Raw genomic sequence first — 24,208 nt, forward strand, 5'->3', positions numbered from 1 at the left:
TTCATTTTTTTCTTCACTGTTTATTTTTTATTTCACTTGTTTTGGTCTTGTGCAATTCTTTAAAATAATTTGCTCTTCTCCAAATGATAATAGGCACAAACAAATATACAGCACATACACACCTTCTGAAATGTACCAGGGGGCGTACACTGAAACATCTACTACATGTCAATGCAGTCAAATACAGAATACAAATGAAAACAAGTCTTCATCATGGAAGTGAACTAAAATAGTGTTAATGAGAAAACAAATGTGCTACAGTAATGCAACTTACTAAAGATATTCGTCAAGTAAAAAAGCTATGAAAGTTGTGGTTATATTTCTGCTCCAGCATGCACCTCATACTTCCAGGAAACACTCCCCGAACACAAACTCCCTGATTATAGTTCCAAGGTTACAGATGAAACTCAACAGGACGGAGGAAGGTTAGAGGTCTACAGGTGCTGTGACTAAATCAGAAGGGTATCTTTAGCATTACGTAACATGAGGACCAGAACCTGGCTCTCTCTGGATTACTAAATAAAATGTCATTCTTGGTCAGTGTTTGGTTTCCCACGTCACCTTGTATGTTCATCCATAGTACTTGCTCTCAAGTGGATAAAAACTTGGCACCTTGAAATACTTTTTTTTGCTGTTCATCCCACCAGTGCCTGTGTCTGTCCATCTGTCCTTCTACCCACTCAGGAGCGCCTGGCCGGGCCACCTCCAGTCCCGTCTCGGCACCAATTAATCTACCAAAAACACAGGAACACACCCGTTACTTTTTCTACAGGATTTGTCCAGATCAGCTCCCTCAGTCTCACTTTCTGTGGGGAATTCTGGCACAACACATACAAAACATTGTACCTCTGCAGATATCAAATCATACCTGGAAATAATGAGTCATGCATGTTTCGTTATTACTGCAGATGAATAGGTAGCTACTGTAGTTTGGTTAGCAGGCTAGTTACCTTGAAAGCAAATCCAAATGTTATTCCCTTAAATGAGCAGATAGCAAATGAAGGAGCTAACTTTTGTGTTTACCTCAGATGTACTCATTTTTCCACAATTAAGGTACATTTGGAAAGCTTTTACAGGGATGTGCCACTTTTTCATTGTTTTTATTGATGGATTCAAGGGGATGGCAACAGTTAAAGTTTGCATGAGCCATAGAGAGGACAGAGTAGAAAACAGCACCATTTCTACTTTAATGTAACATATATTTGTAATATAATGTGGTTGTGTCCACAGTACGCACTGCTCATAAAGTAACTTACTGTGGTGACATCATGCAGAGCCATACTACCTGTATAGGATGTTCAATAAGGCTTGTTAGTAGAACATCTGCATTATCAGGCAGGAGGCCTCACAACGTAAACCCTGAAAGGCCACATCAGTGCTACTGTACATTTCATGGCCATTACATATCAATATTTATTTTGGCTTTATCCAGGCATGACTGTTATGGAAATATCTTCTGCATGATTTTCATTCTGGAGATGTAAAAGAAAGATAATAATGGCAGAAGAGTGTTTTCTGATCTCTCTCAGAGTGCATTAACGATGGATTCACAAATGTAGCTTTCTGCCAAAACCTTACTTATCACCCCCAACACTGATAGTGTGTCTTTAAAATATGATTCACTGTTACATTATTATATTATATTTTGAAATTCCACTGCCTGTTTGTAGGGCCCAGTGGTGTTCACATATAGAGTGACCCATGCAAAAATATAGTAAATATAAGTTGTTGAGCTGATAACGTTGACACATCCCAGCAAAACGGGAATTGAGATGAGCTGCAGGATGAGATCTTTATTCTCCCCCGCCGTTACAGAAGACAAAATAACCTCGGATACCACTTCAATTACAATATGATACAAGGTTATATTGGTTTTATAACATATTGTTTTGCACATAAGCAATGATAATCAAGTGATATATTCTTACATTGCTTATTCCTACAATGTTGAATGGCAATCAGAAAACTATAGAAAGGAGCATTTATGAAATCGGCTTAGGTACTTGACTATGATGAAAAAAGAAAATGTAACATGGTTATTTAACATCTTGCCAAGGACAACAGTTGAGAATTAGCCTGCTGGCTAATACTGGCTCATTTACAGCAATGTGGATTAATGTGCACTGTCCTTTAAATAAATAAACAAACAAAACAAAAAACAAACAAAAATGGAAAAGTGAATATGAGTTATTTCTCTGATGAAAGGGGGTTACCTATTTTCTTTCATTACTTCTAAGTGTTCGGAAGACGAGTTTCAACAAACTGCACTCACGAGGGTCATCGAATCAACACTTCTCTAAAAAGCTTTTTCAAAACTAGATCATAAAAGCTTCTTTGAGGAAGGATTGTTGAATTAAACTGTTTTGTAAACGTTTTTGCCTGGTATATGCTAACAACGACACAGACACTTTATTGCTAATGTTAATTATGTTAAGACAACTTTGTCCTCAGTTGAGTCCAAGGTTCTGATTCTGCTCTCATTTGAATAGCAATGGAGGACATTATTTCTCAACGCTGCCGTGTGGTGACTCTAGAGGAGCCTGTTGTAGGAGAGAGTTAACCCTTATGGATGCTCACAGGAGGAAACTCGTTCTCGTCGTCCAGACACACAGGTCCAGCAGCAAACTCGTGTTCTGGAATGACTTCGCCTTTCTTTGCCCCGCCATCTTCAGAGTAGCCTGGGTAGAAACCGGTAAAGGAGGCAGAGAATCATCTTTACTTACATGCAAACCTCTGGACATTTAATAAGTTCTTATCCTACGGTGGTTATTTCTTTTTCGAGATGTTAGTTGGACCAGACAAATAATCTGAATCTGCTTTAAGGTGATATCCATGTAGTTCCAAGCAGTGTGGTTGAAGGGGGAGGCTGTGGCTCAGTGGAGTAGTGGGCTGATCTTTGGTATCAGGGGAGAGCAAGTTCAAGACACTTCACCCATAATCACTCCTCTGGGGATTGCCCACAATACTGAATGTATGTTAGTCACTTTGCATAAAAGCATCTAAGAAGTGACATGTAATGTCATTTTCTTTAGTGGTGTGAAATTAACCAACCACAAGCAGATATTTAATTTTAGCATTATTTCAAAGCTAAAATTACATATCTTATTTCAAAGCTAAAAACGACTAATATGAATCTGTATAAGGCTAAAACTAATCCTGTTCACCAGGGACAACATCAGTTATAAAGAACCTGGTACCCTGGTTCATCTCTTCTGTTCGGGTGGGAAATCTTTTAATGAAACATACGACCTGAATGAGCTGAACTGACAGGGAAGTCAAACCGCTCCTGTCAGTTACCACTCACCAGTGAGGGTAGCAGTGGTGGGACCAGAGACTGGTAAGGCAGCGGTCGCAGCGTAGGATGGACACGCCTGTGCTGGCCCTGTGACCTCTGACCCCTCTGACTCTTCTCCTTCGTCCACGTTATCATCTATACCAAAAAGCCTGAGAGGGAAGGTAAAGAATGAAAACAAGAACACAACATTTTGTTAAGACTTTTTGGAGTCTTTCAGACTTCCACATGTTGAGCACGGTGATCAGTGACGCAGTGTGCAGTCTCCGACCCTAAATGTACGATTCAGAAGTGTTTTAGTTCCATTGGCTTCAACAGGATTTGTACTGTGAAAAGCTTTTTCAAAACCCACAGGCAGAAAAGTTCCCGTATTTTACCATGCCTGGATAATATTACAGTTTTAATATCAAAAGAAAAAAATCACAATGCAGGACACAAAGTACATGCTGGCTAAAGCAGAGTGTTGCATAACAATGAAACAGTTATTTGAGGTGTAGGAATAGAACATTATTCTGATGTTGAACTGAATTTGCAAACTTAACCATTACACTGCCCTTCATTCAGAAGTGTTTCTTCATTGGTTGTGTGTAGTACATCTGTAATGTCCTTACAGCTGCTCTCAGGCCAGCATCTCTCTTACTCAACTTTGTTAGTTTACTCTGTCCAGCTGTCTGACAGCATACCTCACACTCATCCATGCACAAACATGCACCACTGACTACACTGTCTCAAGGTTGAAGGTCAAGGTTCTTTATTTGTCAAACGAACATAGCTACAGTGTAGTTATGTCGATTAAAATCTTGTGTCACAGGCTTCTCCAACAGAGCAACACAAAACACAGACAAACAGACAAATATAGTGCAAGTAAATAGTAAATAGTAAATACAAGAAGAAAAATAGTTTACAAAAGTGAAATAGTGAAATAGTGCAATAAGAGTCTATATGCAAGTCATTGAAATAGGATATATTAGGTAAATAGATAAATAATTTCTAAGTAGCAGCCAGATGAATGTTATGGATGTTGTTTCAACAGTTCAGGTGTTTAATAGTCTTATGGCCTGTGGGATGAAACTGTCCCTGAGTCTGGTGGTTTTAGTCCGGATGCTGCAGAACCGCCTGCCAGACGGCAGCAGACAGAACAGTTTGTGGCTGGGGTGATGGGGGTCTTTTATAATCCTGAGGGCTTTCTTCCTGAGCCGCTGAGAGTAAAGGTCCTCCATGGATGGCAGCTCCGTCCTGGTGATGTGCTGTGCAGTTTTCACCACCTTCTGTAAAGCTTTAGGTTGAGGTCGGTGCAGCTGCCGTACCAGGCCGTGATGCAGCCAGTCAGGATACTCTCTATCGTGCACCTGTAGAAGGTCAGGATACTCTCTATGGTGCACCTGTAGAAGGTCAGGATCCTCTCTATGGTGCACCTGTAGAAGGTCAGGATACTCTCTATGGTGCACCTGTAGAAGGTCAGGATACTCTCTATGGTGCACCTGTAGAAGGTCAGGATACTCTCTATCGTGCACCTGTAGAAGGTCAGGATACTCTCTATCGTGCACCTGTAGAAGGTCCGGATGCTCTCTATGGTGCACCTGTAGAAGGTCAGGATACTCTCTATGGTGCACCTGTAGAAGGTCAGGATCCTCTCTATGGTGCACCTGTAGAAGGTCAGGATACTCTCTATCGTGCACCTGTAGAAGTTGCAGAGTATCCTGGAGTCCATGTTGAACCTCCTCAGCCTGCGGAGGAAGAAGAGCTGCTGTCAAGCTTTCTTGGTGATGGTGGTGGTGTGAAGAGTCCATGTCAGGTCCTCAGTGATGTGGACCCCAAGGAACCTGAAGCTGCTGACTCTCTCCACCGTAGTCCCATTGATGGCGATGGGGGCGTGTCCCTCTCCCTGCTGCTTCCTGTAGTCCACAATCAGCTCCTTTGTTTTGCTGATGTTGAGATGGAGGTTGTTCTCCTGGCACCAAGATGTCAGGTTTTCGACCTCCTCTCTGTACGCCGTCTCGTCATCGTCTGTGATCTGGCCGATGACGGTCGTGTCATCAGCAAACTTCACGATGGTGTTGGAGCCGTGTGTGGCCACGCAGTCGTGGGTGAACAGGGAGTAGAGGAGAGGGCTGAGCACGCAGCCTTGAGGGGCACCGGTGTTTAGAATCAGGGTGGAGGATGTGATGTTTCCCACCCGCACTGCCTGGGGTCTGCCCGTCAAGAAGTTCAGGATCCAGTCACAGAGGGCGCTGTTGAGCCCGAGGTCTCTGAGCTTGTGTGGGTTAACCCTTTTAAAGGATTTACACACATCTGCCCTGTTTAAAACAAAAGGGCAGGGCTCTAGCTCCTGGACCCTCTGTACCTCCACAGCCTGGCTGCTCTCAAATCGTGCAAAAAAACTGTTCAGCTCATCTGGGAGGGTCATTGTCATTGTTCTTAGTCCCGCCCACATGTTCCGGGTGTTACAGCCTTTGAAGTCAGACTCCACCTTGTCTTTGTATTGTCTCTTTGCACTGCAGATAGCTCTCCGGAGTTCATACCTAGGTTTCCTGTACTCCTCCAAATCTCCAGCTCTGTGCGCGATAGTGCGCGCTTTCAGCTTGCCGCGCACCACATGCACTGTGTAATCATGTCTTTTGTTGTAGTTATAGTATTCATCTTTTGTACAGGCTCGAGCGCTGCAATATGACACAATAAAGGGCCGGCCATAGACCTTGTGTGAGTTTTTTGGTGTGCAGATACATTGTTGTTTTTGACAATACAGACTGACAAGTAATTATTTTGTATTTTGTTGTCCATATTTGCAGGAGGTTGCAACAGTGACAACACCGGTGACACAATACTGAACTTCTTCAGGCTTGTTGCCGCAGTTGGCCGAGCATCAGTCTCATAATCTGAAGGTCGTGAGTTCAAGCCTCACACGGAGCAGTGTTTTGAAATTAGATCTCACAAACACACAACGGATCACATGGTATATACTTTATAGAGTAAAGTTTTGGTTGCGTTGCATAACAACAACATAATGCTGATGTTGAACTTGAATTTGCAACAAAATAACTACTACACCACCATTTAGGTGTCAGAAAATAAAACCCTCTCTCTTTTCCTCTTTACCCACATCTCTAAAAACGGGGGTACAACGGAGTTAATGCAGATTTGCTACGGTCATGACGACATTACTAAAATGTGGGCTGGCTTTACGTTGAACTCCTGGCAACGTCCCAACCTATCGTCCCCATATACAGTCACTAGCTGAATCCCCTCCCTCAGCTGTGTGTCTGTGTATTCAGCAGGATGTCTATGAGAGGGACTTAGAGTAAAGTTCATATAACACATACAATGGCACTGTTCTAGCGGTAAACACTGAATATGCATTGTAGCATGCCTCATACCCTTCTATTTCAGCCCTGTTACTAAAGTGCTGATTCTGGGTCAGGCCCTTTAAATGTAACCAAGCTGCTGATGGCCACGCCCCTTTGGAGCTGCTGCTGACCACGCCCCATTGGAGCTGCTGCTAACGCTTTCTCTCTCGCAGGTTTACCACAATGTGAGTACCTTTTTATATCCTGCTTCTTTACACATATTCTCTCCAGTACAGAGTTAGCTCTGAGTGTTAGCGATGCTTGCTAATGTAAACACAGACCATAATACTTCCAAAACACGTTGCGCATTGTTTCTGAAACAGCACATAGCTTGACATGTTCTTTATTCTGTGTTTACAGCTAGAACAGTGCCATTGTATGTATTATATATATAACAACTTTACTCTGAGTCCCTCTCGTAGACATCCTGCTGAATACTTTTATATATCTTTTGGGCAGGGAGAGAGGGGGCCGCCACAGTATATGGGCTCTCCATGCAATTTACTGTAGGCCTAGTTCTGTTGTTGTTATCTAATATTTATTAGAAATAATATTAGTGAAACAAATTATACATTTTTTTTTTGGAAGTTAAAAATGTTTAAGTAAACTGCATCATAAATTAAATAAAGATTTCCCTGTAAAGTTTGAGAAAAGGGACAAAACACCCAAAAGGAAGGGTAGTCCCGTAAGAGTCAGTGAGGGGGGGTGCAAGTCACACATGAAGCGTTAGGCAATGCAGGCACCATATCCATGCAGAAGGAGCTGGAAAAGCAACAACGGAAGATTTAAAGTAGTCACAGCTTAAACCAGTTCCAAGCTACAGAGAACCAAGATATTTAAGCAGCTTGTGCGGACCTTCCTGATAGACACCTGCTAATACATGGAATTTTCTATAGATTCTCCATTAGTATGACTTCATAATGTTGGAATATGGCCCTGTTTACTCACAGCAGTTCACTGTGTTTACCTTCATCAAATCATCAGGATCTTTCCAATTTTCCAAATTGTATATGTAGAATCTAATGAGAAAACATCTTCAAAGCACTGAGCCCGCTCATTACTGGTAAGGTTTACGTCTGTTGTACATGTTATACATGTACAATTCTGAAAGAGATTGCATTACAAATCTTGTATAAAACATGGCCTTACACCAGGCCTAATTCCATCCAAATAATCTGACTGAAAAATCTCACTTTGTTTAAAGGTCCCATGTCATGCTTTTCCGGTTATTACCCGTCCCCTTGTGTGTTATGAAGGTTTTTATGCATGTAAACGGTGTGCAGAGTGAAAACCCTCAAAGTACACCCTGTAGCGAGTAAAACTCTAACACAGAAAATACCTCCCCAAAACGCCTCGTTGGAGATACGTCATTGTCCATTTGATTCTTCCGGGACGGCATGATGTCAAGCCGTACCCGGAACGAAATGGACCAATCCGTGGAGCCATTACGTTACGTCCGCGGAGCCGTTACGCTAAGCTCCCGCTGATTGGTCCAAATTGACCAATCCACGGACTTCCTCACACACTCTCTGGGAGGAGAAACTCTCTGCTGATTTCTCCTCCCTGGCTGCAGGCTGATAACAGACAGTTGGGATCGCGGCGAAATTCTCTCTGCAGACCCATTCTCACAGCGTTTATCAACCTTTTTCTTACTCAATATCAAGCCAAACTTATTGTTTTTACTTCGGCTGTGACTTTGTGTGTGCTCAGGATGAGTTTGGCTGTGTTTCGCTATGTATCCTAAACAAGGAAACAACACCTCCACGGAGCTCAGCGCGATTCACAACGTCCCGACCAATCAGAGCACACTGTGCTCACAGGGAGGGTGGGGGCTGGAGCTTTGGGAGCTACAACGAGCCGTTAAAGGCAGAGAGTGAAATTCAGTGAATACACGTATAGTTTACAGAGATGCTGTATAAGAAACCAATGTGAGTTTGGAAAAATGCACAATATAAATCTATTCTAGTATACCTCAACAATGGAATTATGATCAGTGGAAAGGGCCATGACATGGGCCCTTTAAAATAAATCTTTAGATTTGTATGTATATCTTGAAATGTGTACAGGATTTCTGCATTCAGAGACAAACTAGAGTGTGTTTCTCCACCCCTGTGGTTGGAGTTATAGCCTCACCTGTGTTTGTGGGCTAACATACACTCGCCTCCGTCCAGCGGATCCACGTTGTAAATAAAGAGCTGACCATCAGCGGTGGCCACCAGTAGCCGTGGAAGCTTCTGGATCCTGAAACATCAGATCAAGTATTTCTTTCAGTTGTTGTGTAAAAAATCATGGCATCACTCTTTCGTCCAACACAAAAGTGATCGGACAAGGAACTGCACCCAAATGTTGTTTTCAGTAAATATAATATCTGTGTCATAGCTAGATCAGTGAGGACCTAATGAGGCGTGGTGAAGACAAATATAAATATTCATCACAGTGTAAACACACATGTTAACTCTCAGGTAGGTCTTCAATAGGTGAGGACTGATTGAGTGCAATGTAAACTGATCATAGAGAGCAGCTCACATAGCCATGGTGCAGACGTTCCTCTGGACGGATGTCAGCAGGTGGACGATGGCAAAGGCCCGGTCCTGGCTCATCATGCCCGAGACCTGAGCCGGGAGGTAGCTGCTGGCTGCTGAGAACATCTTCCCCACGTAGGCTGTCCAGGTGGCCGCCTCGTCCCCTCCACTGCAAGAAGGCTTCATCATAAACGGCATTTATACTTTGGTCGGTACAATGTTATCGAAAATGATAGTAAGTGGCCAGAGCTACAAAACAAAGGATTAAAGGAATACTGCACCCCAAAAATGGAAATTGTATATTATTTACTCTGTCTCCCCTTGAATTCTTGAAGAAAACCTATTTTTTCTTGCATGCCTCCATTGAGAATCCAGAAATGGAGAATGGTCTTTAAAAGCTCTCACACAGCATATTCAGTGTTATCCAGATCTCATCTATCCAGCTCATGTCCTTCCAAACCTTTCACATGCAGAAGGGTTTTACATAGTAATGGAAACCCTAGTAAAGTAGGGAGCACACAACTGGATACATGAGACTTCAACTATGCACACGTTGTGTGAGACTATGTAAACAGATGTTTAATATCAATTTGGCTCTTCAATGAGGCATGTGAAAACAAATGTTTCTTTCTCAAGGTGTGTGTGTGTGTGTGTGTGTGTGTGTGTGTGTGTGTGTGTGTGTGTGTGTGTGTGTGTGTGTGTGCACCTTGGTCCCAGTTGATCCATTTTGAAGATATGCACCGTCTCTGTGTTGCTGGATGCACAGAGGAACTGACTGTCAGGACTGAAGGATAAGGAGCTTATATTGACGTACCTGCAGACAGACAGACAAAACACACACACACAATTCCACAGCACAAAAACTTCAGGATCAATCAATAATTTGAAGTTGATAAATCTCTTGGAGTAGGCTATAGTGACGGAAACCTCTGACCATGATCTAGTTTATTTAGTTTGGTTAATATGTGTGGCTGTTGGCATTGGACAGTGTGATTCTTTCATAGAGTGCAGATCTTGTATGATTGTAGGTTTAAAGCACTGACCTCTTCATACCCCGGCGGAACTCAAACAGACGCAGGCCCTCAGGAATGGAGAACACTCTGATGACGGTTCCCTGTGGAGACAGACAGCCGGTGATGCATCATCTTTACTTTGGTTTACATCATGTTCTAGCACAGGTGTCCCTCCTCTTACAATCTTATATGTAACGTGATGTATTGGGTCATTGGGGGATGTGAGGCAAAGCCTTAGAGTCGAATACAATTCTGGATTAATGCATAACCTAATACAGGTGAAGGTGTTTTGTTATTGGATAGCCCCTGTTAGGGAATAATTAGCTTAGGTATTCAACCTTCGACCCAGTCCATCGTTTTCTCTCTTTACTGTCTCTTTTCCCACGGCATAGTTCTACGGCCTTGGGTATTGCTGCTATCTCTCTTTAGGAGGGGCAGCTTGGGCGCATTGTTGTTGCCAGTCTATGACAGAGCACAAGCCGCCATGAGGTAGTTTACTGTTCAGGGACGTAGGTTCCCTGGCGCACATTCTTTCCTATGGACGAGAGCTCTAGTTAGATTCAGGGTCCATAATGCTTTAGTCTCACTGATAAAGAATGTGGATTATTACACTCCGAACTAGTTAAAACCTCGAGCTGCAGAAGAGTTCTTCAGAATTGGTTTAGCAACCGCTGTGTCACCTCGTGGCGGCAGCACATGTCTTGTCGATTCTCCGGCCGTTAACTCCATTGCTTCAAAAGTTTCCATCACAGCCCCCCAGTGTCAAGTGCCCAGAGTGATGGAAAACCGCATGTTAGAATGTGATGCTGACTGGTGCCAAGCACTGTTGTGAATGTGTGCTTGTTCTTGGCAGGAGTTCACATTTTATTTAGAGAAGATTCCATCTACAATTCATTTGAATATTCTATTTTAGCACATGTTTGAAAGTCAGCTTTTTTTCGAAACACTTGGATTAAACACTTTGGCGCAAAGCACATATTTATAAGCCAAACCACTTGTAAAAATGAAGGAAAGAGTAAAAATGGAGTGTTTTCAGGAAAATATGTCTATTTGCTAACTGGTTATAAGCGAAGACACTGTTTGTTCCTCTTGTGTATTAGCCTCAGAGGATGGAACTGTTATTCCAAGGCTTTGAGGATCTCAAACTGTATTAAAGGATGAAATAACATGGAGCAGCGGGACGATGTGGTAACATGAGGTTACCCAATCTGAAGACTGGGCATTGCAACAGTTAGATGAAAACAAAAGAAATGTGAACATGTTACTGAGTCAAATGTCAAATAGCCAATTGTTTTCATGTTTGTTCTCTTTTCGCATCTATCTAAAGTATTTGATAGCACATAAACATTTTCAACCATAAAACGCCTCTGTATCTGAAACAATGTCATCAGCAGAAATAAACCATGGACTAATGATTTTGCCATTACTAACAGATTAGTTTGGCTGATGTCAGGATGGCAAAAAGATAGTGTAAAGCTCATGATGATGGGGTAAAAGGAAATGTCAGGAAGTCGTCACAAAGCAAGGATTCATTGTTTTTGGTCCTTCACCAGCTCTCACAGGACTGAGGTGTTTGGAGCTGAAGGTGCCGTGTCCCACAGGGTCTGAGAGCGGTTTTACCTTCTCTGAGGCGCTGGCTAGTTTGGTGGCCGAGGCGTTAAAGCTGAGAGCTGCCAGAGGACTGTCGTGAGCCGGGATCATGGTCACTGTGTTCTGAAAGAAGGAAATCGTTTGATTTGATGTGTTAATGTCTCTAACGCTGGCTGTATTTCCATCAAGTTGCAAAATGTTTATTTTCATGACGAGGCATCAAATAAAAAAAGTGACATTTGAATTCTTAATTTCCAGAAGAAAATGTGCTTGTTGATGAAGAAGTTTATGTAAAATATTTCTAATGTCAAACCAATAATACCAGACTCTTTGTGAAAAATGGTTTAAAGAGTAAAGGATCAGGCCGGCATTACAGTATAATGTTGTTTAAAATATGGCAGACCAACAATGAAATAATTCTATCAAAACATGTATATGTAAATAAAAAAATAAACATTGCTGGTTCTGGTCTTTTTAACATCATTGTTGGATACTTACTTCTTATCACAGATTATTATATCATAGTGTTGGGGTTGAAGTAGAATTAAACATTTAAGACGACACATTTTATTTACTGCTCATAACACAATTTTTCTCACAACACACAGTTCTTAATTATTATAACTCGTGCTGTTGTTATAATAATTATTGATAATGGTTTAATTTCCAGTAAAGCACACTGTTTAAATCTGCAGGCTGATTATTTTGAACTGTGAAGATGTCCGGTGCAGCACCTTTACTTTTGTATAAAGTCGAAATGTTCATTTATATTTTTTGTTTAGAATTGGAAAATATAGGGCTGATATGTTGTTATTGTTCTGTGTATGAAGGAGAAACTATATTAACATTAAAACATATTTAACAATACATGCTACTATTGTGTAACATAGAGAAAACTTCTTGATATTGAGCAATAAAGATTTAGTGAAGCTCAGCAGATCTTCTGCAATCGAGGCTTCAATACGTTTCTAAAGCACTTTGAACACACTGATTTACCATCAAAATATTATTTAAATAAATATGTCTGCCTCCCCTTGTCAAGATCGACCTGGAATTCATCAAAAGAGCCTACAGAGAGAGCAAATATGGCCACTTTCTGCATGGTAATACTGCTATTTTTGATACTGAAAATGTCAGAAATGGATTCAGCGTCCTCAATAACCCCCAAAACAACTCTGTCACAATCAGCCAAGCCATTTGTTAACTATTGTCCACATAGGCTATAATGCTAGCTAATGCTAATAACAAAACTAATTGCGCACATTTCCCAACATCTGTAGGTTAGCATCCGGAAGCTCTATGTGCTGGGGACCCTACTGTACATTTATAACATTACACGTTGGGGTTCTCAACATTTCAGGGTTCACTAGGATAGCTGGCAACTATTCTCACCTACAGCCTGCTCTTTCATAAAGCTTCACAGCGTATGTGTGTTGCTAGGCAACTTTAAGAAATGCAAAATAATAATAATTTGTTATCAATAAATAATTACATTTTTTGTTGGTGTGTGTTAGTTTATGGAAATGTATATGTTGTGACCGTTTTATAAAATGAACTGTTAGAGGCTGCGAGTTAAAGTGAGCTTTAAACAGCTGCTGTTATTAGCCTCAATGTCCTCCAACAGCTGACGGCTTCACCCTGACATAATGTCCTCCAACAGCTGACGGCTTCACCCTGACATAATGTCCTCCAACAGCTGACTGCTTCACCCTGACATAATGTCCTCCAACAGCTGACTGCTTCACCCTGAAACAATGTCCTCCAACAGCTGACGGCTTCACCCTGACATAATGTCCTCCAACAGCTGACGGCTTCACCCTGACATAATGTCCTCCAACAGCTGACTGCTTCACCCTGACATAATGTCCTCCAACAGCTGACTGCTTCACCCTGACATAATGTCCTCCAACAGCTGACTGCTTCACCCTGAAATAATGTCCTCCAACAGCTGACTGCTTCACCCTGACATAATGTCCTCCAACAGCTGACTGCTTCACCCTGACATAATGTCCTCCAACAGCTGACGGCATCACCCTGAAACAATGTCCTCCAACAGCTGACTGCTTCACCCTGAAACAATGTCCTCCAACAGCTGACTGCTTCACCCTGAAACAATGTCCTCCAACAGCTGACTGCTTCACCCTGACATAATGTCCTCCAACAGCTGACTGCTTCACCCTGACATAATGTCCTCCAACAGCTGACTGCTTCACCCTGAAACAATGTCCTCCAACAGCTGACTGCTTCACCCTGACATAATGTCCTCCAACAGCTGACGGCTTCACCCTGACATAATGTCCTCCAACAGCTGACGGCTTCACCCTGAAATAATGTCCTCTAACAGCTGACTGCTTCACCCTGACATAATGTCCTCCAACAGCTGACTGCTTCACCCTGACATAATGTCCTCCAACAGCTGACTGCTTCACCCTGAAACAATGTCCTCCAACAGCTGACTGCTTCACCCTGACATAATGTCCTCCAACAGCTGACGGCTTCACCCTGACATAATGTCCTCCAACAGCTGACGGCTTCACCCTGAAACAATGTCCTCCAACAGCTGACTGCTTCACCCTGAAACAATGTCCTCCAACAGCTGACTGCTTCACCCTGACATAATGTCCTCCAACAGCTGACTGCTTCACCCTGACATAATGTCCTCCAACAGCTGACTGCTTCACCCTGAAATAATGTCCTCCAACAGCTGACTGCTTCACCCTGACATAATGTCCTCCAACAGCTGACTGCTTCACCCTGACATAATGTCCTCCAACAGCTGACTGCTTCACCCTGAAATAATGTCCTCCAACAGCTGACTGCTTCACCCTGACATAATGTCCTCCAACAGCTGACGGCTTCACCCTGAAATAATGTCCTCCAACAGCTGACTGCTTCACCCTGACATAATGTCCTCCAACAGCTGACGGCTTCACCCTGACATAATGTCCTCCAACAGCTGACTGCTTCACCCTAACATAATGTCCTCCAACAGCTGACGGCTTCACCCTGAAACAATGTCCTCCAACAGCTGACTGCTTCACCCTGACATAATGTCCTCCAACAGCTGACTGCTTCACCCTGACATAATGTCCTCCAACAGCTGACGGCTTCACCCTGAAATAATGTCCTCTAACAGCTGACTGCTTCACCCTGACATAATGTCCTCCAACAGCTGACGGCTTCACCCTGAAACAATGTCCTCCAACAGCTGACTGCTTCACCCTGAAACAATGTCCTCCAACAGCTGACTGCTTCACCCTGACATAATGTCCTCCAACAGCTGACGGCTTCACCCCTGACATAATGTCCTCCAACAGCTGACGGCTTCACCCTGAAACAATGTCCTCCAACAGCTGACTGCTTCACCCTGACATAATGTCCTCCAACAGCTGACGGCTTCACCCTGAAACAATGTCCTCCAACAGCTGACTGCTTCACCCTGACATAATGTCCTCCAACAGCTGACGGCTTCACCCTGAAACAATGTCCTCCAACAGCTGACTGCTTCACCCTGACATAATGTCCTCCAACAGCTGACTGCTTCACCCTGACATAATGTCCTCCAACAGCTGACTGCTTCACCCTGACATAATGTCCTCCAACAGCTGACTGCTTCACCCTGACATAATGTCCTCCAACAGCTGACTGCTTCACCCTGACATAATGTCCTCCAACAGCTGACGGCTTCACCCTGAAACAATGTCCTCCAACAGCTGACTGCTTCACCCTGACATAATGTCCTCCAACAGCTGACGGCTTCACCCTGAAATAATGTCCTCCAACAGCTGACTGCTTCACCCTGACATAATGTCCTCCAACAGCTGACTGCTTCACCCTGAAACAATGTCCTCCAACAGCTGACTGCTTCACCCTGACATAATGTCCTCCAACAGCTGACTGCTTCACCCTGACATAATGTCCTCCAACAGCTGACTGCTTCACCCTGAAACAATGTCCTCCAACAGCTGACTGCTTCACCCTGACATAATGTCCTCCAACAGCTGACTGCTTCACCCTGACATAATGTCCTCCAACAGCTGACGGCTTCACCCTGACATAATGTCCTCCAACAGCTGACTGCTTCACCCTGACATAATGTCCTCCAACAGCTGACGGCTTCACCCTGAAACAATGTCCTCCAACAGCTGACGGCTTCACCCTGACATAATGTCCTCCAACAGCTGACTGCTTCACCCTGACATAATGTCCTCCAACAGCTGACTGCTTCACCCTGACATAATGTCCTCCAACAGCTGACTGCTTCACCCTGACATAATGTCCTCCAACAGCTGACGGCTTCACCCTGACATAATGTCCTCCAACAGCTGACGGCTTCACCCTGAAACAATGTCCTCCAACAGCTGACTGCTTCACCCTGACAGAAACCAGGGTTACAGACTGCAGCATATTATTTCAGGTGCTTTGTGTTATATGTTTTTTACCAAGTTGTTGGAATCATACACTATGATCTCCCCGGTGGTGGCGCTGCCGGGGTACGCCAGGTAGGAGTTGGAATGGTTGATAGATAGAGCACAGAGACCTGCGGACAATCAGTCAGTCCCCATCATCATCATCATCACCATCACCATCATCATCATCATCAACATCATCATCATCAACTGCAAGGATTAAATTATTGCACCTGTTCTTAAGTCATAAACAAAAGAAAACTATTTAGGTCAGATTTTTAAAATATATCAGAATGTTTTTTCTTACTTGCTTCTCAGGGCATAATACAGTATATATATATATATATATATTAGTGTGATGACCATCCACTCTTGAGTGCTTTGTCATGCTTTACTATTGACAACAAGAGCAGTTTTAATCAACCTGAATGATCCTCTAAGACTTGGTTCAGTCCACTCTCTCACCTGAGGGGTTGGACGGAGTGTTGAGCAGAGTCTTGAGCAGCTTCATGTCTTTGATGTTGTGGATATAAATGGACTCTTCAAGGCACACCGCCAGCCTCTGCAGGACAGAGCACAGCGCAGCTCACATCAGTGAAACACACAAATCATAGGAGCAGAAGGTCAAAACCACAACTGTTCAGTCGACTCAGCAAAGGGAACTTAAAGCTCACAGGAAACACTTTTGTTTGAATGATACTATATTATAGACTTGATTTCTGTCAACAGTCTGCCTTCGGTCATAACAGTGATCCTACAGGTCCAATTCTGTACCAAAGAAATCCTCCCTTTTGCACTCACATTTGAGTAAGAAGCCGGTCGGCTTTTAACCTACAAACATTTATTTAGCTCAACTTGTGGAACACTTCTATAGGCAGGTCTGCGGTCCCGTGTCTCCAAGTCTCCCTGGTTTGTTCCTTTGTTGATCATTCCTGCTCGTACATTTTTCTAGTGTTTTTTGGAACAGATTTTTATTTAATAAAGCTCGCTTTTTGTTTATACTTTTTCTGCATTTGGGTCCTGATTACCCCCTGCTCCTGACAGTACGAACCGACCAAGATATGGACCCAGCTGTTTTTGTCTGTGACCAAGAGCTGTATGAATTAAAATACACTCTGAAGACTGGAGGAGGGCCTGAGGTCAAAGATGCTGCCCTCCAAATGGCACGGATGGAGGTAGCTAATAAGCCCTGGCTAAAGAGCTTGTTGCCTGACTGTCTCCTGCTCCTGTACCGTCGGGGGTCCCGCCGACACCACATCCCGTTCTGTCGGAGGGCCTTCAGACACAGGCTCCCTCTGTCCCTACCATTCCATTGGGGGTCCAGCCAACACCGGCTCCCAGTGCACATCCCTTCCAGTCGGCCCCCGGTCGACTCCTGCTCACAGTGCTCCTGCTCCGGTGGTCCTCCTGACTCCTTTTTCCCCAGTGCTCCCATTGCTGTCCATCCGGCCTCAAGAGGGGTCCCATCGGGGCCTCAGGAGGGGTCCCATCGCGGCCACAGGATGGGTCCCATCGGGGCCACAGGATGGGTCCCATCAGGGCCACAGGAGGGGTCCCATCGGGGTCTCCGCAGCCCTCCTGCCCGTCGTCCAGAGTTTCTCTGCCGTGGCCCCCGGCCCCCAGAGTTGCCCCGCCTCCTTGTATCTGCCTTGCCCTCCTGCCTGGTGTCAGCAGAGACAGTGGGCCAGAGGGGATTGGGTTCATTCTAGGTGTCTTTCTGATTTCATTGATCAAGTCCACAGCGTCCAGATGGTCCAGCCCCACAGACGGTAGGACATCACATGTCCAGAGACAGGGGACATGAAGTGAAGCTCTGCAGGGATCTGAAAACCCCTGATGATTGGAATCTATACATCTCTTATCATACTCCTACAAAACATCAGGAAGATCCAGACATTTACCAAGCGGTGAGTTGCATTATGGGGATTGTAGGATTCAGAGTACCAGGAGCTTGACCCGTACTAGACACTAAAGGTCAGGCTATATCGACACCTGATTCTATGATTCAAGAATTATATAATGTTCTGAAAACTTGGAGCAATGAATAAAAGGGAATATGCAATAAAGAAGAGGATGGGCAGGATTGTAAGTTCAACTGAAAAAGAACATTATTATTGATAACACATGCACTGTGTTATCATTGTGCCCACACTGCATTATCTTTCCACTGAAAAGGCACCCAGAGTGGGAATTTCATGACATTTCCACCCTAGAAGGGAACCCAAGTTCACCAAGAGAGGAAACTGCCCCCTCGTGTCGGCCAGTGACTAAACGCTATGTGAATGACCTCCTAAATGTTATGAAGAAAGGGATCCACTATAGTATTTGAGGGGTGTGTGTGGCAGCTCACCTGTCTGTTGAGCTTGACAGCCCGGATGGTGTTGGGGTAGCTGTAATTGCAGATCTCCGTCTCCTTCTTGAAGTGGTAGATGTTCATGCGCTGCGGCATGGCGGTGCTCACTACAACCACCAGACTGCTGGAGAACAGACGCTCCACGATGTACACATCTGGAGTCTCTGCTGGGGGGGGGGGGGGGGGGGGGGGGTCACACAGGTAGTGATGGGAACGCTCCTTTATTTTGCTTCTCTTAGATCCTTACCATTCGGATATTAGAACCTGGAATCCTCTTTAACTTCTGGTCAGATGAAATAATTCCAGATACTTCAAACTAAAGACATTTCAATCAGATGGTTATATCTCAGATGTTTGTACAACATTTAATAAACATTGTACATGTCAGCCTGGCATTTTTTAGATCTGATGAATAAAAATGGGTGGTCTTCAACATGAATTTGAAATCAAATGATATCATGAGAAACAATACCGACAATAAATAGTAGCATGCAGTGGAGTTTTTGGTCAACACACATTATGTTGAGATCATATTCAGAAACCAGATACAGATTTAAGGCAATATATTTGAAAGCACTCCTATTGATCTTTGTTGACATTTTCTGTACATCCTGACATGAATCAATGAATCCCTGTGTGTCCTTTAATGTGTCCTATTGGTGAGCTCTGTCTTCTGCTCTAGCACAACCTCAGTGTGTGCATTTGGGTTTTTAAATGAAATGTCTGGACAACTTTTGGATGGACTGTTATGAAATACAGTTCAGACCTTCCTGTTCTCCTCAGGATGAATTGTGATTCATCTATTTATCACACACAGTACAACATACATTTTCATCAAGCAAAAATAGCTTTTGACTCGTTTATCCGGTTAGCACGTTATCAGAATAAACTAAGATGATGAACATTGTAATTATTGTACTTTGTTATGTTTTTGTGATCAGTGTAACAGCAGAAAGCCAACATCAGCAGAGCTGTTTCTTATGGCAAGGTATACAGTAAACACCATCATGTAAACAGCAATATTTTAAAGATCATTTATAGCAGTTGAGGGGGAACAAACACTGGAAAGGTTGAACACTTGTAGCAAGAAATAAATGTAAGAAGAAAGTATTTAGTGGAAACAGATTAACCTCAATAAGAGCTCAACCTGGTTATGAACAATAAACCTGTTATGCACTGTGTAACAGGTCGTGTCAGCATTTCAAAATCTCAGTGTTGCTTTTACAGAAACCTGAGGAGTGTGGGACAGATGAGCTGATACAACACTTCACACAATGCAGTCTTTGTCCTGTTATTACATGAGCCATAATCAATGAAACGTAATGATCCACCAGTAACACATTATGCCGTTATAGATTCATGTCTAAAAATGACCTGTGGTGTATAATTAGTGGACTTCTGTTCTTACATTGTCCCAATGTCCCATGTTTCAAACAACCTAAAGCAATCTGTTCTATGATAACAATAAAAGTAACAGTCCGTTTTATTTGGTCACCTTTAAGGGCCTGGGAGTTGTCTGCCAGAAGCGGTTATGAACTGACTTTGTATTTAGTTGTTGTTGGTCATTTTAACTGTATATTTGAATCAGATAAAGGATTTGAGTAATTCAGTGACTTGATCTTTAGTTGACAGAGCGGTTGATCCCTAGTTAGCGGAAAGTACATGTAGTGTGTTCAAGAGTACCAATAGGACAGCAGAGTCTCAGTGTAACAGCAGCAGAGCTTCATCATTATCCGGTGGGCCAGAGAAATCAAGTGCAGAGACAGAGACTCATACTGACCACTCTCATGGAGACAGTCCAGTTGATCCACCATGGTCAAAGAGAACAGCTTGTAGCCAGTCTTTGTTCCCACAGCCAGTGACCTGCGACACACACACACACACACACACACACACACACACACACACACACACACACACACACACACACACACACACACACACACACACACACACACACACACACACACACACACACACACACACACACACACACACACACACACACACACACACACACACACACACACACACACACACACACACACACACACACACACACACACACACTAAACATCAGTACAACTCGTACACATCTAGCAAGCCCTTCCCTTGTCCTTACTACAGAGCGACCCCTAGTGGTGGAAATGGCCTTGTTGAAACAAAAGGATCAGCTGGAGATCTGATCCAACAACCCTCAGAACCAATGACAGAAGTTAACAAATAGATCTCTCTGATGCGTTTTCTTTGAATGTGATCAAACAGTGTCCCTCAGTGGATGCAGACTGCAGTTGTCTCAGTCATCATGCAGTTGTTCTGTAGTTATAAAGTAACCTTAGTAATGGTATGTAGGTCACGTGATAACAGGTACACATGAAGTCCATCTCCACTCAGCTCTGGAAACATTTCATGTCTTCTGCTGACCCATAGCATTTACTGAACTCAGGATATTTTGAGTCTCCAAACTTCAAGGTAAACAATGAAGTTGCTGGAGCACACCTTGAATATTTTTTATAAAAGTCACACTGCTGTTTCAAAGGGTCACTTTTTGCTAAACAAAAGTGTTTTTGAACAGATGAACACATGGATCCCTAAATCTAAATTAAATCAAATAGCAATGGAACATTTGCTACAGTAGTTGCCAGAGTATAGAGTAATTTGTTCCTTAACAGGAAATCTACCACCAATCCAGTGGTCATGGTTCGGACCTTTGCTAACCAGGAGTGCAAAGTAACAACATGGTAGAGATAATGAGAAATAAGTAACAACATATTAGAGATAGGTGATAAACAACGACAGCAACACTTTTGATGTTCCAGAGACTTAGACCACAGCTCCAAAGCGTAAGAATGACAGAGGTATTGTCCATCAATACACACCATCTATGCCTTGTTATGGTCAGCTGTGGGATACAAGGCAGATTAATATTCCAGGTTTTTTGTGGGTTAATTTGATGACCTGTCATTTTGTTTGTCCATAAAAAAAGGAAGAAAAATGATATCAAACTCACCTGTTTCCATTACATTTGAATACATATAAATGTGATGTTTTAAGCAAGCTTACAAGCTGACCAACGTTCTGTCTCCTCCATTTCTGTACTTATTTGGCCATTACACTTTATAGTAACCCAGTTGTACGTGTTGGAGACATCACTTTATTCTTACACAGGTCATTTTGGTAATAGCCACCAGGTGTGCACATTCCTGTCCTGTCTCGTCCTGTCCTATCACAAACTGATGAAGCTGCATCTCTCTCAGGTCCTCCATTATTTTTGCAAAGCTAAGAGTTGATTGATATTCTGGAAAGTAATTGTAGAGTGTTCAAATGTATTCAGTAGTTTCTTTATAGTGTATTATTTGGATACTCTAGTGAGTATGTATTTTCTTTTGTAATTTTGTATATATTTGCTGTGAATGGTCATTGTTTGTTTTATTATATTTGTATCTTATTGTATCTTTTAAATATGTTAACTCATGTAATGCTTGACAACACTGCTGCTGTGATTTAATAATTTCCCAATGTGGGATGAATAAAGTATCTATCTATATAATCTGTCATTTTAAGATATAGACAAAGCATAAATATGGAGTTTCTGTTCTTCTGCTGTCTGAAACTCTTACTGCAACATGGACTGGAGATAAATACAACACACAGGTGATAGTAGGCTACATAACCAGACAGATTTGAACATTTCTTTCTATAATGTCCTAAATCTTTGGATTACTCAGCACTTTAACAACATGTCAGAGGCAGGCCTGTCTAAAATACAGTGACCTCTGTTATTGTGTGTTTAAACTATTAAAAATAATCTGACACTAAGCAGTGGAAGCTTCTCTGCAATACGAGTTACACCCTTAAGAGACGTTCTTAAGCAAGGCACAGGAAACTCCCTACTGATCCATGCGCTGCTATTACAGCCATCAACATGGGTTACCATGGTTACACTGGCCGTCAATAGGGTTGTGTTTTAAATGGCAACCCCAACCTAACATCATAGATGCCAGGAGCTGTGAGAGACAGGTATTGTCCAGCACAGTCCAATACAGTATCCTGTCTTTGCTCCCCTGTAGTTGGATGAGTCAAATTCCAGAAATATTGATCGTACATTTCCCATTTCACAATAAAATCTTAGTCTGCGGCTGCACTCCGGACAACTCAGAGGTCAGAACATCCTCAGTTTAAATGTACAACTTCTGACCACGAGCTTTGAAGGTGCAAACAGAAAACTTGAATGAAACCTTATATATAGCCTATCCTATATATAGCCTATATATAAGGTTTCATTCAAGTTTTGTTTTATTATACGAAAGTAGGCCTATAGGCCTATCATTATTTTGTATTAAAACATGCAAATAGGATTGATGTTGCCTCCGAGTTGAATTTATCATGTGATTGTCTATGTTGTGTCAGGTCAAACAGCTGCTTCTTCTGGGTTAACGGATTTGCCAAGTTTATAAGAACACTGACTTTGATAAGTGTCCATTTTATAGTAAGAGATCAAAATGTTCAATTTCAGAGGTGTGTGCATAAACCCCATCTCTTTTAGATGTCTGTTTTTAGTGGTGTCCAAGTCAAAATAACCCTAACCATCACTATGACATCATCAGGGTTATTTCCTCAAATTAAGGAAATCTTCTCCAGAGCCAGAAGACAAAGCAATGTTTTGGATGATACTCAATCTGATCATTAGCTAAACTCGTTTTGATATAGGCTAGCCTATATGAAATCGGCTTGCCCCTTTATGGATTTTAGGTGATCCCAGGACAATCTGATCAAAGCCTCCTGCATTCCTTTAGTCTGAGACAGATCTAAAGCATGTTGAGTGTTTGCTTGACTCATGTCATGTTCTGCTGCTTACGTGGAGTCCTGGTTAAAGGAGGCGCAGCCGAACTGCAGCCCCGGCCCGTCCGCTCCGCCGGGCCCCGCTGCCTCTCCGCCGGGCCCCGCTGCCTCTCCGCCGGGCCCCGCTGCCTCTCCGCCGGGGCACGCCTCTCCGCTCTCCATCCCGATTCCCAGCTACCTCCTTCCCTCCCTCCGCCCTGGATTGGAGGCCTGGGATCGGCTGCACCTCTTCGCTCGATGTCGGCGGAAGACGGCTCCAATGTGAGAGAAATGCCGACCTGTAGGAAGGTCGGTGGGCGGCTGGAGCAGGGGGGCTGCTTTTCTCCGCTACGGAACAAATACTAGCTGATTTCACTGGGTATTTGTGGAGGTCGGTTATCCAGACCCTTGAGGAAAAGAACGGGAAAACAGAAGCAAAACAAGAACAGCTGACAGCGCTACGTCACGCCCTCGCCTCCTACTATTGGCTGGTAGTGAAATTATGTTGTCACTGCATTTCATTTTGATTGGCCAAGCGTGCTCCAACGTGTTTCTATTGGATGCTTGCGCCTTGTGGGCTTTGTTTGTGTCCGTCCATTCATGTGACGTAGGTACACCCCCCCCCCCCACACACACGAACAGTGAGCAGCAGGTTGGCAGCAGTGGACCCTCAACGTTCACAAGCTCCCCCCTGAATATATTGTGTGTTTGTACAAGAAGCTACAAACGACATTACATTAATAACTAAATAGTCCAATAACATAACATATTATTTTGGAATAGGCTGATGGTTTGTGTGCAGAATGAATAGGCTACTTGATTTGTTTGTGCTCCAGGCAGGCTATATTTGAAATGCTTTATTTA

At 43.2% G+C, this 24,208-nt stretch overlaps 1 protein-coding gene across 2 annotated transcripts; it reads right to left on the reverse strand.

The window, feature by feature from the left end:
• On the reverse strand, positions 1 to 23,807 carry wipi1 (WD repeat domain, phosphoinositide interacting 1). 2 transcript variants are annotated; one of them, XM_034113697.1, is made up of 13 exons: positions 23,382 to 23,807; positions 20,304 to 20,386; positions 18,521 to 18,690; positions 16,636 to 16,732; positions 16,204 to 16,301; positions 11,792 to 11,884; positions 10,202 to 10,272; positions 9,865 to 9,972; positions 9,163 to 9,327; positions 8,770 to 8,877; positions 3,305 to 3,444; positions 2,578 to 2,678; positions 1 to 731 (listed from the first exon to the last, which is right to left on the reverse strand). In XM_034113697.1, the coding sequence occupies exons 1-13, from the start codon at positions 23,525 to 23,527 to the stop codon at positions 681 to 683; spliced, it is 1,431 nt and encodes a 476-aa protein (XP_033969588.1). In that variant the 5' UTR covers positions 23,528 to 23,807; the 3' UTR covers positions 1 to 680. The 2 variants fall into 2 exon arrangements, with proteins under 2 accessions (XP_033969588.1, XP_033969589.1); XM_034113698.1 differs by having other exon boundaries at positions 18,521 to 18,687; positions 23,382 to 23,806.
• Positions 23,808 to 24,208: the final 401 nt, after the last annotated feature.

This window comes from Trematomus bernacchii, unplaced genomic scaffold (assembly GCF_902827165.1).
Source record: "Trematomus bernacchii unplaced genomic scaffold, fTreBer1.1, whole genome shotgun sequence".
Classification (NCBI taxonomy): Eukaryota; Metazoa; Chordata; class Actinopteri; order Perciformes; family Nototheniidae; genus Trematomus; species Trematomus bernacchii.